The sequence below is a fragment of the Dioscorea cayenensis genome, unplaced genomic scaffold (assembly GCF_009730915.1).
Source record: "Dioscorea cayenensis subsp. rotundata cultivar TDr96_F1 unplaced genomic scaffold, TDr96_F1_v2_PseudoChromosome.rev07_lg8_w22 25.fasta BLBR01001548.1, whole genome shotgun sequence".
NCBI lineage: Eukaryota > Viridiplantae > Streptophyta > Magnoliopsida > Dioscoreales > Dioscoreaceae > Dioscorea > Dioscorea cayenensis.
The window spans coordinates 172,399-189,451 of NW_024087939.1; the positions used below are offsets into that span (position 1 = coordinate 172,399).

General features: G+C 33.4%; 1 protein-coding gene across 1 annotated transcript; it reads right to left on the minus strand.

Annotated features, from left to right (window-relative positions):
* Positions 1-397: 397 nt before the first annotated feature.
* Positions 398-8,067, minus strand: LOC120256623 (auxin response factor 19-like). Its single transcript, XM_039264288.1, has 14 exons — positions 7,744-8,067; positions 7,541-7,656; positions 6,534-6,632; positions 6,392-6,448; positions 5,890-6,045; positions 5,718-5,802; positions 5,354-5,444; positions 5,005-5,169; positions 4,740-4,862; positions 4,358-4,433; positions 4,123-4,261; positions 1,828-3,716; positions 1,316-1,506; positions 398-1,016 (listed from the first exon to the last, which is right to left on the minus strand). Exons 1-14 carry the CDS (start codon positions 7,787-7,789, stop codon positions 815-817), a joined length of 3,435 nt encoding a protein of 1,144 aa, XP_039120222.1. The 5' UTR covers positions 7,790-8,067; the 3' UTR covers positions 398-814.
* Between the last annotated feature and the right edge of the window lie 8,986 nt (positions 8,068-17,053).

A 17,053-nucleotide genomic window follows, 5' to 3' on the forward strand; every position in this document is an offset into this window, starting at 1 on the left:
GGGACATTCACTGTAAAAACTTATCTGGTTTAAATAATACGTAACATAGGATCAAATTTTAGACAACCAGATTGCTTGTGGCATGAATTAATAATCTCACATTAGTTAATTCGGCAAATTGAACATGGATGCATTACTTAAATTATTCATCCTATAAAAGTTTAAAACTCTGGTGACTTTGGCAACTGCCTAACACACCCCTTTTTTAAAAGTTAATTACTCAAAATAATTAAATATTAAAATATTTATTTCAATTAACATTAATTAAGCTAAATGTTGATTAATAATTTACATCAAAACAAAGAATATATTTGATTAACATATGCTTAAATAATAACCGGCCAATTTGATTACAGGTTCAATTAACAGTGAGGTAAATCACCTGTTGACACTATAATAGAACACACAATAAAATATTTCATGCAACATTTGCCATTTTCACATTCTGGAAACACGCTAAATCAGTGTCATTAGAGAGTTGACTTCATAGGATTAAGAGATATATACAGTAGAAAATTCTTGAGCTTTTGATTTTTACTAGTCAACTTGGTAAAACTAAAGACAGCAAGGAGGCTGGCGATCAGCCCACCTTGAACCATCAACAATGGGCAATGTGGATGATCACAAACAATTACATGTTGCTAAATAATCTTACCAGATTTATGGAACAAGGCATCCTTTGGCAGTCGGACTTCATTGCGCCGAGATGGATTTATCTCAATTGCCATGAGCCATGAACATGGATTACATGTACGCGAGGCCGTTGCTAAAAGGAGCCTGATGAGATCAATTTGTAGCCGATCATCGCATCAGGTTACTCCAAGTATTCGTATGATCCAGCAGAAGGGTTGCCGCCGGAGTTCTGATCACACTGACCCCTCCACGCATTTCCGCCATCTGAACTGCTACATGCCTGATTAGGGAGTATGTTGTTTCCAAGATCACCATCCAAACTCATTTGTTGGACTTCTTGGGGGGACAGTATCCTGATGCATCGCACGCAGCTTACAAACTCCCTGCAGAATAGATTTGGATGTTATTTGTTAATGATCTTCACAAGACTTTCCGAAGGAATCCTGCTTGTTTTTTCTTGAGAACTACAACTAAGTTCTAGTTTTCCAAACACTCATACAGCAAAATTTTAAAATGCTGACAATTTGTTATGCACATGCTACAAAACAAAAGAGAAGCCCTCTTTTTGCAGACTCTGTGTGTGTGTGTGTGAGCGCATATGCATGCATATAAAGGGAAAAAAACAGTGCATGTGTTCTTAGATAGCAAAACACTTTCACAAGCTAAGGATGTTTTCACTTACTCCCAAGGGTCATCACCAACAAGCAGAACATCCTTCTCATGATCCACATATACTAATTTCCAGCCTATCCTCTGCCGATCTTCTAGCTGTCCCTCTATGCTGAACATTCTAGCAAGGTCACGCTTCAGGTCATCATAACCTGAGTAGCGAGTGATATCTATTGATCTACCTACAGCTCCACGCTTGTAAACCTGCAAATACGTAAATGAAGGATTTGGTGACGCTAGCAACTATGATAAAGCAATAAAAAACAATTACATTTATAAGGAAAAGAAGCATAAACACAATCTGCAAAACAAGTTTTTCAATCTGCTAGTGGCATTAGGTACTTTGCACACCAGGCCATTTTAGTTGGGATTCCAGCATTCACATATTTAAAGGCATTGCATCATTCTTAAAGATCAGATCACAAATTAATTAACTCTTGGATGTTTGACAATGAAAAATAAAATTCTCCATAAGCCAAAAGATTTCATTATTAATTCAGAAGTGTAAAAACTGAAATATCAAACCTTGGTGTAAGTCCGCATTCGCTGATATTGGGGAGCCGGCGGCCAGGAAGTTCTGTTCAAGAAACTATTCTCATTCAATGTAGAATCAATGGAATTGAACGCCATATCTGGAACACCAAATGACTGAGACACCATAGATGATGATAGCTCCTGTTGAGCATCTTTTGAAGCACTGTAGTTGCCAACCACATTCCCTGACAAATGATTTTGAAACTTATCTGAATCAATGTTGTTTGTTAGCAATGCGTCAGTAGTCAGAGGCATTCCTAACGGGCCATCAATGTTAACACCAAATAGTACATTATTCCTAGGATCACTGCCCTGGAGTTCACCATCAGGAGCTCCATCTCTGAATATTGAAGGGTGATTATAGGAGGAAAGTGGAAAGCATTGTTGCAAGGATCCATCTGTCTGAGACAGACAAGCAGAAGTTGCAGACGAGGTTGTATCTAAGTAATCAATCTGCACTGTGTTGTGTAAATATGTTTGTGGGGCAACACCCCCTGGATTTTGTAGCTTTGGGATTGGCATGGAGGGCTTCACATTGGTCTTCAATTTAGGCACATCCTTACTGACTTTAGGACTTGTTGCCAGAGTATCAATAGAGCAAGTATTCAGAACTGTAACTGGTGGTGGAGGGGTCTTCTCTGGTGTAGGTGTGTTCCTTTGTTGGATTCTATTCAATACTGATTGAGGAACATTACAGTTGTTGGCAGAAGGTGATGTAGAGCAAGATGGAACATCATCAGTAAGTGCAGATTGTGCTCCACCAGCTGCAAGCAAAGTGTTACCAGCCGTCGAGAGTAGATTGGTCGATGATGGTGGAATAACTGTCCCTGGCACCTCAGACAATAAGCCTTGATGTTGCTGAAGCTTCTGTTGAGATTGTTGCTGAGATGATTGAATAAATTGTGCATTTAGAGGAGGAACTTTTGGAAACTGCTGAGGAATTGCTTGCTGCTGAAAAACAGAATTTGGATTGGATAACATCTGTGGCGTTTCCAGTAGTGCTCTTTGCTGCTCTTGCAGCTGAGGCACTTGAGGCTGTTGCAAAGTGGGTTGTGATAAAAGCAAATTCTGTGACTGCTGCTGCTGCTGTTGATGCTGGAGCTTCTGCAACTGTAGTTGGATCTGATCAGGTAGATGTAACTGGTGATTGGCTTGATTGGGTAGCTGAGCAGATAACTTATTTTGTTGTTGCTGCTGCGGTGGCAGCTGTAGTGGTTGTTGTTGCTTCTGTAGGTGCTGCTGCTGCTGCAGCTGTTGCAGCTGCAGTTGTTGCAGTGGTTGCAGCTGCTGCTGTTGTTGCTGAAGCTGCTGCAGTTGGTTACTTTGGAGGTTAGTATTTATAGGCTGACCACCTTGAATCACTGGGGGCGGCACCTGCTGCTGCACTTGTGTCTGGACAATAACCTGTGATTGTATCATGCTGCTCTCAGTTTGACTCAAGGGAAATGGTTGAGAGACTAATTGTTGCTTCTGCTGACCATTAATATCTTGTAATTGTTGCTGCTGCCTGGTAAAAGAGTTCAATTGGTTTACAGGAAGTGGCATCTTTGACAGTTGATCTACCTGTTGGGTTTGCTGAGGCAACCTAGAGGCATTGAACTGCATGTTGTTTTGCTGCAACAGCTGTGCCTGCAAGCCCAACTGCCTTGAAAGGTCAGTAACACCAAAATTCTGAACAACAGGTCCCGTTAACGAGCGTAAATAGTCAGGCTGCATGGTTGGGTTTGAAAATGATGGATTCTGTTGCATGTTCATCCACTGAACTAAACTCAGACCAGGCATTATTGTATTCTGTGTTTGTGGATCCTTAATGCAGATCTCCTCACCCAACCAAGGCATTGCTCTCTTGAAAAGATTTTCCATTTCCGATGTCTCATCATCTGCAAAGTTTAATCCCGTTTAACTAGATGATTACATGATCAACAATTTCTTTTTTATTTTATTTTTTTAAATCTCTCTCACACTGACGGCACCGGTTTTCTGATAAGACCTTACCTAATGATGCCTTTATTTAAAAGCAAAACCCTGCTATACTACTATTCTTAATAGTCTTTTTAAATAATTGATAAATGATTACTTCACCAAAGGAACAATTGCAAACTGATTTTTGTTACTTTAATATAGCATTCTCTAGATGAATTAGCAAGGGGCATCAAAGTAATCTTATAGGCCATTCCCCACCAGACAATTTCCTTCTGAACTGACAAAGAAAACTTTAGAGCATATCCTGAATCTACCGAACTGGTAATACTGATGTAAACTGAACTAGAGTGCCCCAATGCTAACCTGGCATTCCTGGTTGCCTAGGGCGCTTAGATCTGAAAAATGGTGGAGGGCAGATGAAAAAAGGGGCGGCTACAGGTTCAATATCCCAGAGAGAAACTCTGTTACGCCTTTCACCAGCTGCAGATTCATCCCATGCTACCTGTTTAAGAATATGTAATGTGTAAAACAATCTGGAAGGTGATGAACTATGGAATATTACATAAGTTACTTCCATTAAATTCTTCATTTGTCCTACCTGTAAATTTCGCCACTGAGAGTTTTTCCATCTAACAGGATCTAGATCACTAATACCCGTAATTGTCCCCATGTATCTGCAGGAAGAAACATCCATTTCCAAAATGACCAAACATGTTTCAAAAATAATCACTATGATGTATGAACAAAAGTCAAGCAAAAAATAGAAAAATTTGTTCTTCGACGCCCGAGCAGATGAGAATGTGAGAGCAGGTTTGCATTAGGACACACTAAACTGACATTTAAGTCCTATACAGTTGGTTCATACTTTATAAAACAAATTATGGTTACACATTGTTAAGGCTGCACATATAGAAAACAAATTCAACAATATTATGGCTTCTGTTTGGTTTGTTAAAATGGGAGAACTGTCAAAACCACACCTTCTTGTTCCAGATTCTTCTGTTTCAAACATCATCCGGAAACGCATGCCTAGTGATACTTGGTTGCCGTAAACTGCCTTCTGATACTTGGCTAAAGGAATAACAAATTCAGAGGGGCTCGCCCTGTATAAATGTTTTTTGTCAATTTGAATTATGTAACAGAGCAAAACTTAAAATTATCAATCAGAGATTGCTTTCTTCAAAATCAGAGGGAATACAGTGGAAGAGCAAAATCTCAAATAGGAGATGATAGATAAACACTGACCGTGGATTGTAAAATACAGTAAATGGACTTTGATTGGCTGCTGCATGGGCAGCGGCAGCTAGAATTCCAATGTGCATGCTATCACTGGATAGAACTGATGATGATATGTTATTAGGTTGTCTGTTAGCACGTCTAATTCCCAAGAGAAGTTGCTGCTTTTCATCCCTGCTCACATAGCACAATAGATGGAATTTAAGCTAAATGTTTTTGTTAAAAGCTCATGGTCAGACAAAATGCCTGTCACTAGAGTAAGAAGCTGGATAAATAAGTTATGCATGCCCTAACAGCGATGAACTTAAGTGTCATTTTGGGCCAGTAGCAATTTGGAAGATTATCCTTTTAATAATACCTAATAAATAAGACGGAGTCACCAGCAAAGAGCCTCTTTCCACTGACAAATAGGCTCCAGCCAGTTGTGAGTAAGTGCCGTTTTGGTTGACCTGATACCACAGCAATAAAAGGACATAAATTATTCTGCAACACACCAAAAATATGAGAAAGCATTCATTAAGAATTGAAACAATAATATAATAATAAGTCATTCAGCTAAAATTGAAAAATCTTGAGAAATATTAGGTTTAAAAGTGAACTTAATGTAACATCAAGTACACTGAAATAACATAGCATTATCATATTAGCTTCAAATAGGATCTTATATTGATGGCATCCAGTCTTTTAAGATGACTGCCAGTAGGGATATCAATTTGACTTGCCTCGGTAGATATGCCGGAACGTCCATACATTATCATGCAAATCTCTAGCTTGCAGCTCTTGAGCAGGTGGCTGCATGTTGAAATCCTTAACATAGTGCAGAAAAATGTATAAGAAACTCCATTATGCCTTATTTTGTTACAAAAGATGACATAAAAACCAAAAATAACCTACAAGAGGAGGGAAAATCTTTTCTGCCGCACGACGGGGTACAGAGAAACCTCCATGGGTGCTTGTATCACTTGCTGTCAGAGTTTTGCAGAAAAAATCTGTCTGTGGCTTATTTGGTTTGAGTGAAAGATCTGCTCCTAGGAATGGTTCTTTCTCACTCTGAAGAAAACCAGGAAGAGATAAGACATTTCAATATGGAAAACAAGCAAATAAACATACCATTTTAAGAATAAACCAACACATTGGCACATTGGCTTAATGTATTTTCATGCGATCAAGATTTACATGAATCTAATGTGAACAACATTAGACATCCAAGTTCTACTGCAAAGCATTTTTCAAGTTATGCTAAAGGTTGCGCATAGTAACTCATCAGATTTTTATTGAACATCCAAGCAAATATCAGAATATAAGAAAATATTTAGTCCAAAAAATTATGAGAGGATGAAAAATGCATAGTATTTTCAATTCAAACAAACAAAGACGTAAAAGAACCACTGCTTACTATGTTCACTGGCTGGAGTGTCATCTGGGCATACACTTCATCTGTCTCCACATCCGCCTGGCCAAAACAAGCAAGCATGAATTATTAAGAGCAAAATATTATTTTAACATCAAATGAGAACAATTAAGAAACTAAATCATACATGCAGAGTAACATTGTGAAGAATACAAATCAACTTGGAGGGAAGATTTGGGTAGTTGGGAATGTGAGCATCGATGTCCTTCTGCATAGAAGCTGCAACCTGGAATGGAAATTTGTCATTAATGTGAGTTAGGACAACAACTGAGATATATTTTCTGTATTTAATTATGAATTATTCATCTTTTAATAGCAATGACAAGCAGGATAGGAATAAAGGTGTTTAAGAAATGCAAAATACAGTCTTCCTGACTGTTTGTTGGCTTTGTAATAATCTGAATTATTCCCTGCTGTATCCAGGACAAAATTGTGGGAACGGGATTCCAACAAATAAAGCCAGCAGATTTCAATCTTGAGCCATATCCACAAAATGATGTACATTGGAAACGTTTGTCTTTTCCCACTAAATGGCAACTCTTGAGAAGCCTGTTTACAGATCTTTGTCCTCAAAATATGCTAAGCTTATTGGTTTGCAGTTCTCATTAATCAATTTGGATCAACAAAAACCAAAGGAGACTAAATGATAGTGAACCAACTCGGCCATTGAAAAGTCAAAACTCAAAACAATAAACAATAATAATAATAACTCAAAATTTATTAAAAGGCGATAAATAACAATAAAAAGACATAGTTTTCAGCATATTCCAATTGAAAAACAACAACACAAACACACACACACACACACACAAAAGAAAGCCATTGACATGCAAATCAAAATTGTCATCGAACAATTAGATCACAAATTTTCATTCTTAAATACAAGTCACGTACTCCAACTCCCAAATTCCAAGATACAAACGATGAACCAAAAATTTCACCTCGAATTTAAATAAGTAAATATACATAATTTAAGAAATACAAGCTTACAAATCAAACAAAATCCAAGTTCCAGCACTTCTGGAGCATTTTAACACCGAACAGCAAGAAGAAAGAAAAACTCAATGATCACGGACACTAAGTACAAGGTTAGAGTTTGGGAGCAGCTCGGAAGCAATACCCCTCAAATATTACCTGCTCGCTGTGCCCCTGCGGGAAGTACACCACGAAGCTCCCCACGGGCGGCAGCGTCACCAGCGGCCCAGCACACGCATGCCATAGCTCCGAGTTTATCATCTTCCTCTCTCCTACTGTAAAACAAAAATAAAAACATCAATGCTCAAATCCCATCCCCTCTCCATTCCCCACTCCCCATGAGCTCCCAATCACTCACTCACCTTCTACCGCATTCACGGCAACGCCCCCACTCGCCGGCCCCTTCATCGTACGCCCTCTGGACACCTCCGCGGCCCGTGTCACATCACCCAGCACCACATACCTCTTCCTCAGCACCGGACACCGCCAATTCTCTCCCGTCCACACGACAGAGATGGAGAACGGCACCAACGCCAAGAAGGGGCAATCAATCGACCTCCAAGCGCAACGCCAGTGAGGAGGAGGAGGAGTTGGAGCTCCGGCAAGGTAGCTGGAACCCTAGGACGGCGATTGGGGATTTCCCTCCCGACAAAGCCCTGAAATTGATGAGAAAAATAATGCGGGAAATATAATACTAGTGATAGAGAGCCATAAACGAAGAACTCCTTTTTTTCATCTCAGACCCTATAATTTCCCATATTTGCATTTCAGTCCTCCAAAAAAACCAGGTTGTAATAAGTAATTGTACTTCGAGCTTTAACGCAGCTTTTACCTGAATAAAAACAATATTCATGAGCAATTTGCATGGATACCCTTATAAATATGTGTATTTGAAACCATGTTGTTCTCATTCCTGCTTTAAACATGATATTTTTACCTTCTTTTTACTTTGAGATTTTTCAATAAAGGTTAACTTATAATTTGTTGAAATTTTAATTTTACTTATTTATATTAAAAACAAATTTGTTGAAATTTTTGAATATGCACTGATTAAATTTGAATATCTTAAGTTTTTATTTGGTTTCATCAAAGAAATATAGATAAAACTTAATTGTTTTTTTTTTGTGTAAAAATCTTATGAGAGATTTATAATATATTCTAAAAATCTTATGAGAGATTTATAATATATTCTAACAAAATTCATATTTATAGATGTGTACGCATAATTTGATATTTATATAGATATGTATATAATATATGTATGTTAAAAAAAGTAATTCTAAAAATAAATATAATTTGAATTTATTTAAGGTGTGTGGAAGAAAAAGATCCAAAGGAATTATCATTTATGTCCTGACAAAATGTATTTTGACAAATGGCAATGGGCCGACTCTGGCGACGTGGTAAAAGTTTCATTTAGTCCTCCTAACCGCCACAAATACCCATTGACGCCAACCACCCACCCAGTAAAAGACGGAATTACCCTTGGTTAATGCCACGTGTTAAATGTTAATTGACACGCCTACCAGTTTTTAAAAACTTCACACGTATCAAAATACTACAAATATTATGTTGCATGAACATGAAGTTATATAATAATATAAGAATTGAATATTTTCAACAAAATACTTTTTTTTATATAAACCTCCTAAGTTTATAATTTTTTTTTTTTAAGTAAATGTGGATAATTTTTCTTAGTTTTGTTGAAGATATTGTATGTAGCTAACCCACAAAATGGCAGAGACGTAAATCTCTTGCCACCGGAGGGCATATAGATATATATAATCAGGTCACGTGGCATCCTCGTGCGGAAGGTGTTAGTTTAGTCAAAGCGTGATTTAGAAACTAATCACGTTGTTAATTAAACGAGGTACTCAAGGTCACGGACCCTGATCATACCCGCGATGACGTGGCATCCTATGTCGGCGAGATGTGGGCCCCCACCCTGACCCGCATCTAATAGCGACAGGACTCGAAGAGATTCTTGTTGTATTTTTAAATTTTTATTTTAAAAAATAATAAGTTATGAATAAATAAAGTATAATATCTGAATTGGTCCCTCTATTTTTCTCTCTTCTCTTTTGGTCCCTCTACTTAAAAATGCTCTCAAATAAATCTCTTTACTTTTGAAATGGTTTCATTTCGTCTTTTTGGGACTAGATAAGAATAGATTAAGGCTAGAAGAACTAAATTTGGTCATTTTCAAGAATAGAGAGATTAGTAGAGTGCATTTCTGAGTAAGGGACCAAAGAGAAAAGAGGGAAAAGTAGAGGGACTAATTCAGATATTAAGCCAATAAATAATCGTTATTATTATAAAAAAAAAAAAAAGAGTGCGGTGGGAGGGCAAAAGGATGGGCCCCACCAGCTCATGAACCGCCTGGTTTCCCGCAAAATGTACGGTGAGGGGGGCCCGCATCCTAGACCAATTGCGAGAGTGTGATGGACGGACGGCTGGGATTTGCTCTCCTCTTACCTCGTGATCGGAGTGCCTCGAGATTGACACCTAGCGTGGATTCGCAAGAGCGGTGATATTTACTTCTTTTTTTTAATTCTTTTCACTGCTATTTAGATGCTTGATATTTGAGACATTTATATTGTATTTATTTATTTATTTATTTAGTGATTTATCTATTTTTATTGATATTAGTTTTAAGGAAATAAAAATGATTTCCAAGTAAATATAGTGAGATGGAATTTGTTTGACTGGATAGTAATAATTCACTGTGCATGTATTGACAACATAAGAGTTTTAATTTAAATGAAGATAAGTCAATGCAAGAAGCTGAATATGATTCTTGAATGCAAAATTGGGAGGTTTTTTAAGTTTTAAAAATATGTAATATGCCTTATAATTTTTTTTATTACCATCTCTTTTAATTAATGTAATTATTATTTAAAAACTCTCATCAATTTTTTTTTAAGAATATAAACAAACTATGTCAAGTACATGCACATATGTAAAATTAATTAGTTAACACATTTGTATTTTTACCCTAAATAAACTAGCCAATATTCAAAAATGACTTCTTAATAAGACAAACACTTTATATAGAGAACCAATACTAATAAGCTAAAAGATCATTAGCTAATCTCATTAATATTTTTTATGAAATATTTTTAAAAATTCACTTTAGAATATTAAAAAATGAGTATTTTTTTAATAAGACTGATTTATCCATCATTTAAGAAAAATTAATGGAAGTAATAATATTATTATGAGTCCATGACAAAATTTTGTTAGTGTAAATAATCAATTTCACATCCTATGTTAATTTTATTTTCTATATCACTTTAAAAATTAAATAATCATATATTTTCAAGAAATATGCTAAATAACAGCTATAACTAATAATAAATTATAAAAAAACACAAGAATATTAATAAAAAAAATTATATGAATAGTTGTAGGGGTGAAAATAAAATTTACAACAAAATACTTACCGCCTTTGGGTCAAATTGTATCTCGTCTTTTGCGTAGCGCAGGTTCGTTTCAGTGAGAATCTTGGATCGAACCTCATGTCTTGTGTAAGATAAAGACACGTGAGTCGGTGTTAAGTCTTACACTCCATACATGCACGTCACTGGATTCTGGTGATTATCGTCTTTCTAAAAAAAAAATACAATAAAATACATAAATTGAAATTACTCAATGTCATGCACTATAATGTATGTAATTTTTTGTCATGTTTTTAACTTTTAAGAGTGTCTATTATGGTAATTATGCATAATAATAATATTTTAAATATTAGTATTAGGTATGGTGGAGAAGCACTGTTGGAACAAAGCTACTTTTATGAGGTCCTGTGAGCAAATAGTATTATTATTATTATTCCTGTGATTCTCTGTACCTGATTCAATCCAATCTTTCATTTTAAGACTTCCACATCATATTGACATTTATTTGTGATTATTTATGACTATTTAAAAGAGAATACTTTAAATTGTTTTTTGAAAGGATATTGTTATGCAAATTAAAAAAGAAATTGCTAAAGTATTTAAATTGTATTAAAAATCTTATATTTTCTTTTTCTCATTTTATTAAAAAACAAAGCTTAGGTTAACTTTATAAAAATATTAATTATTAAATTTTACGTGTGAGTATATCTATAAGTGTTTTAAGAATGAAAAATTAACACCAAACATAATTGTTAATTTATTCAGTGTCCAATTAATTAATAAAAAATATTTATAAAAAAACAAAGAAAATTATTTTTTTTCAATTATACTTAAAACCAAATCTCTTATTTTTATTTTTTATAATTTTACTAAAACTCATTCCCGAGTGGGGAAAAACTCAAAAGAAACATGGATAATAAAAAATAACAATTAAATTATAAAAAAATGTATAAATAAATAATAAGCTTATTTTGCATGGGTTTATTACTTTATTTATAAACACAACTTAAAAGAAAAAGCAAATATTGACAAATGAACCTAATTAATTTTGTATGAACATGAAAGAGAAAGAGAAATGGAGATGCAATGAATTAAAAGCACATGGACATGAAATGGATGTTGTTAAAGCAAGATGATGGCAAAAGAGTCAATGTTTGATGTTGTTAGGCCATCACATCAAATCACATCATGTCTCAAACCAATTGGTTTCTTTGTACAATCCAAACTCCAAAGATGTACCTTGGTTTAGTCCAAAGTGACTTTCCAACATCTTTGGGCTTATTAACATTAACACCTTTTATTTATTTTTTGCTTATATATATATATATATACTTGGTATTTTTTTTGTTAAACTTTTATCAATTATATTTTGGACATTTTTCTAATTTAAAATATTTATTTTTATCAAAATATGATTTTATTTGTGATATAAAAATATTTGGATTTGCTTCACTATTTAAAACTTAGAGAATTAAATGATACTTTTTTTAAACTCTTAGTTCAATATTTACAAAGCGACAATTTTTTAAATAAATTATAGAGCAAAAACTCTCACGCACACGCAAAAAGAATTTGAGATCGATTTAATATTAATTACAACACTAGTAATCAAATTTATTTATTAAATAATTTTTTTTTTGAAGCTCATTTGAAATATTGTTTTAATTCTGATTACAAATACATTGCTTTTAGATAATTTGAAACTAAATATAATTTTTTTTATCATTAATTATAATTAATTTATTATTTTATTATAAAAGTCAAAATTAAACTCATTTAGATTTATGTTACTTGTATTCAAAACATCTTATGACTTTTAATTAGATGTTGATGAAGCAAAACAGCTAAAATGTCAAAATAATAATATCTAAAATAAATAAATAAAAAAAATCAAAACTTAATCTTGAATTCTAGGCACACTTGTCTTGAATTCTAGGCACCACAAGGAAGATTCATAGGTTGTGCAATATAATCAATGAAAATCAAGAAGATAGATCCATTTCAATTGTTAAGTTTGCATCAAGTTATTGACATGACACTACTGTTTTGTTTTCTTCCCATCACCAAAAATGTTAGATCTAAAGCAATTGCATGTTTTTTTTTTTGTTGAAATAAAAAGCAATTGAATGTCCACTTGTTTATATTAATTCAAAACCCAACCAATTTCCTTTAAAAAAAAGTACTTAAAATTCTTGGTGGATTAAGTTAATTGCTTCATCATGTGATTATTTTTATTTTATTAGAAAGTTTTTTTTAATTAAATTATTGGTTGAGGTGGGTGGTCATCCATCAATCCAACCACATGCCAATGAGATTTTTTTTATTTGTTTGAATTTTTAATTATAAATTATATTAAAAGAAATGTAAAGATCCTCACTGTCAATAACATGGTTTAGGTCTTATTAGTTGTTATATTTAACAAATCACACCAACACTTTGTTCATTATCAAGTGTTAATCAAGATTTCTCAATCTAGACAGCTCAAACACCACATAAATTGGTCTTATAATTAATTATATTTAATGATGCATTGAATATATATCAAACGAAGTACAGTATACACGTCATATGTAGGCAAGTTGATTATTAAATGGATTATATTTGAAATATTGACTCATTTATTAATTCATTCAAAGGATTAAATTCATATTTCATGAAATATTTCATTGAAACATATTTATGTTTAACAATTTTTTCTTTATTTTTAAAAATATAAAAATCTGTCATGATATACATCTTTGTCAAGTTATTAACTTTTTTGAACTTTGGATATTAAACAACTATTACAAGCTCACAAGAAGTAAATTTCCTTATTTTTATTGAAGATTCCATTAGACATTCTAGAAATGGTTGTTGTCCATGTAATTCTTGATTTTTTTTTTATAGATAAAGATATTTAATTATTAATAATAATAATAACATGTAAGGATGAAAATGGAGGGGTGGTGATTGATTGGAATTTGGGATGGTGTTGTGATGTGGTTGGAAAACAATGAAAGGAAGAGTCAGACATTGTTTCACCATCTGGTTCTACTTTTTGGGGACAATTGCTTCTTCCTTGGATTCCAACCCATGCACCATCACAGTATTTATTTTCTTTTTTTTTCAAGTCTTTCAGATTCCTTTTTTTTTTTTATATTAAAATTTTCTTTCCCTCATCTTTCCATTTTCTTTTCATATATAAACTTTACACTGTTAATCTAAGCATAACAACAATAATAAAAATATTAATTAAATTATTTAGGATATGAACAAACAACCACTTCTAGAACTTGAATACCTTGATTGTAAAATATAGAATAAAAATCTAGCTAGAGCAATTATTAGTGTTTTTATTATGATTTATTTTAACATATATTTTTTTAAAAAAAATCAAGATGAAATGCTTTGACCGAGGAGTATCATGTCATGACCACGGGCTAGTCTTGACCGTTGTTTTTCTTTTTGTTTTTTTGATTGTGTGTTATCATTCCACAACTAATGAACGGTGATGAGTAATGTCATTCCACCCTATGAAGATGTACTTGTTATTCTATTTTTAATAGATATGATTTATCTATTTTTTTTTAAATAAAAAAATCCATGCACTTCCCGCTTCTAAATCTTGAGAAAAAAAAATCCATACATAACATAAACCACAAATAAGAACAAACAATGAAGACAAAAAAAACTTTTTCTTTCTTTTTTTTACAATAATAATAATAATTATTATTATAATTATTATTATAATTATTTTGGGAGACAGACAAGTCTCTTTATCTTTTTATCCAATGGAGACATAAAGAGATTGAATTCAACTTGTCTCCCCAGATGAGACCCAACTTCAACTATTTTTTTCTTTTTGAGCATTGGGAAAATGAAAGTGTTGACAGGATTTTATTTTACCTGATGATGACCAGTCTTTCACTGAACAAAAGAAAGAATCATTGTCTACAATTGCAATTCAAAGTCATATAAAAAAAAAAAAAAAATTTTGAATGCAATGAGAATGGACATTCCAAAGCATATTATAGCATAATAATAATATATGCCTAGATCCAAGCTCCACCTGAGAATGGAATGCATTATTATGGTAGGAAAAGAAGTTGATAAGAACTAGGGTTTGAGAGAAGGGAGTTAGTTGGCAGACATGGTAATCTGGTTCCAAGAAGATTCCTTGCTATATGATCCATTAACATCAAATCAAGCTTGGAAATAAGATATTGACAATGCCCCACTCTCTCATTACTCTTTGTTCCAATGTTTATCTTTGGCCTATTTCTTTTATCTTTAACATGCATGTAAGAAGAGATAAGAAGAGATAAGAAGATATATATATATATATATATATATATATATATATATTTGTCATATTTGTCTACTTTTGACATCTAAAATTACAAAACAATCAAGATTCATCTTTGTGTTTTTGTTATTCTCAATATCAATGACTCATGCATGTAACTGAGTTTTTACTTTTACATATAAAATCATAAAAACATGAGCCAGTAGAAAACAAGAACTTCAATTCTTAAAAGAACATTTTCTCATGCATGGACCTGTAGTTATTATTAGATGACAGAGACAACCAAATTTTAACAGAAATCATGAATTTTTTTAGTAATTACTGAGAAGTAAAACCTGAAAAAGAAAGAGAAACAAAGAAGGCATTGATTGGAAACAAAGCTGGAGAAGACAATGAATAGAGAGAGAGAGCAACAGAAAAAAATGCATTAAATGGCAAAAATCCAGGAACCAAAAAATCACAGACTCTCACACAAAATTCAAGTATCACAAAGATCCAGCTCACACAGAACAAATTAAAGAACCCACTCAGCCACCACATGACTCATTATCCACCTCTTAAGTTACTGTTCACTGGGTAAAGACCTATCTCTTTCCTGTTTTTAAACAGTAAAAGTGGGCAATTCTTTGTTCTCATGGGTCCACACTCCCTTCATTGCACCCTGGTCCTGCCTCACCTACATCCACTCCAAAATCTCCAATTCACATCTATTTGGTTTCTCTGCTCATCTTCATCCTTATCCATTACAAGACTATTCTCTTCAAATAAAGACAAGAATTCAATTCAAACTTCAAACTTTTTTTTTTCTAAAGTCTATGATTTAGAATCTAGTTAGAGTCTATGTTCATCAATGTAAGAGATGTGCTGTGATATTCAGTAAATAACAGGACCAGAGGTTGTATATCACACATGAATACTTGTACTATTCTACATGAAAATTTTCTTTTGTTGGGCTGTAATATATTTTGTGAGATTTTTCTAAAGAGTCATATCCATATGGTACAAGGCCCTGACATAGAAGGAGGTTGCAAGCTATATGGTCTAGAGGTTGTATTTTCAACAGTAAAGTATGATACTGTATCTTGTTTGTTTGTTACTGGCTTTTAGGACTATATCCGTATCTTCAAATATCTAATGCCATCTTATTTTTGAGCAAAGTCTATATATACTCCACTTGTTTCTTTTTTGTGACATGCTAAGATTAAAAGATGATAAAAAGAAGAAGAAGAAAAAGAGAAAATGAATTAAGCAAAGAGTCTAGCAAAGTGACAAAGAAAACAATATCAACTTTGGAATATATGGTGAGATAATTGGATTTGACACCATTAATTTCTTGAATGGGTGGAGCACTAGACTATACTTGCAATGTTCTTGTGAATCAAATCTATTTTTGTCTTGGGTTGACTGTTCAACAATGGAATAGTACCATTAATTCAATGGAGGTGCAAAATTATTGTATGGAATTGACCATTGATCAACAATGCATATTTGATTTCTGATCAGTCACCATAGTAAGGGATCTTTGTTGTTGATATTTAGAGTTCAAGTACAAGCAGTACTAAGATGAGTCAATATGAAGGGCAAAATAAGTGAATAAGATTTGTCATTGTTTAATGTGAAGAAGACCAATTAAGCATTTTTACATTTTAACTATTCAAGCATGAACACTCAAAAACTATGCAAGAAAATGGTAATTTTTGCTGTTGAGAAAGATTAAATATAAGTGCAAAACAAGAAGAAAGACATATTTAGTACCTCAGACAAAAGAGATTTATCCTAGGTTACTTATGGAGACAAGTGAATAAATGATGTTACCTTATTGCTCTCAAGCACTTCCATCATGAGATTTCTGCATGTCTTCTAATTTAACAAGTATGTCTTGTAGTCATTGTAGCTAAGATAACACTGCAAAAGAGGAGATCAAGAGTGAGAATTTAATCAATGGTTCAATTAATGGAGCTTAAAGAACATACTGATAGAGATAATGAC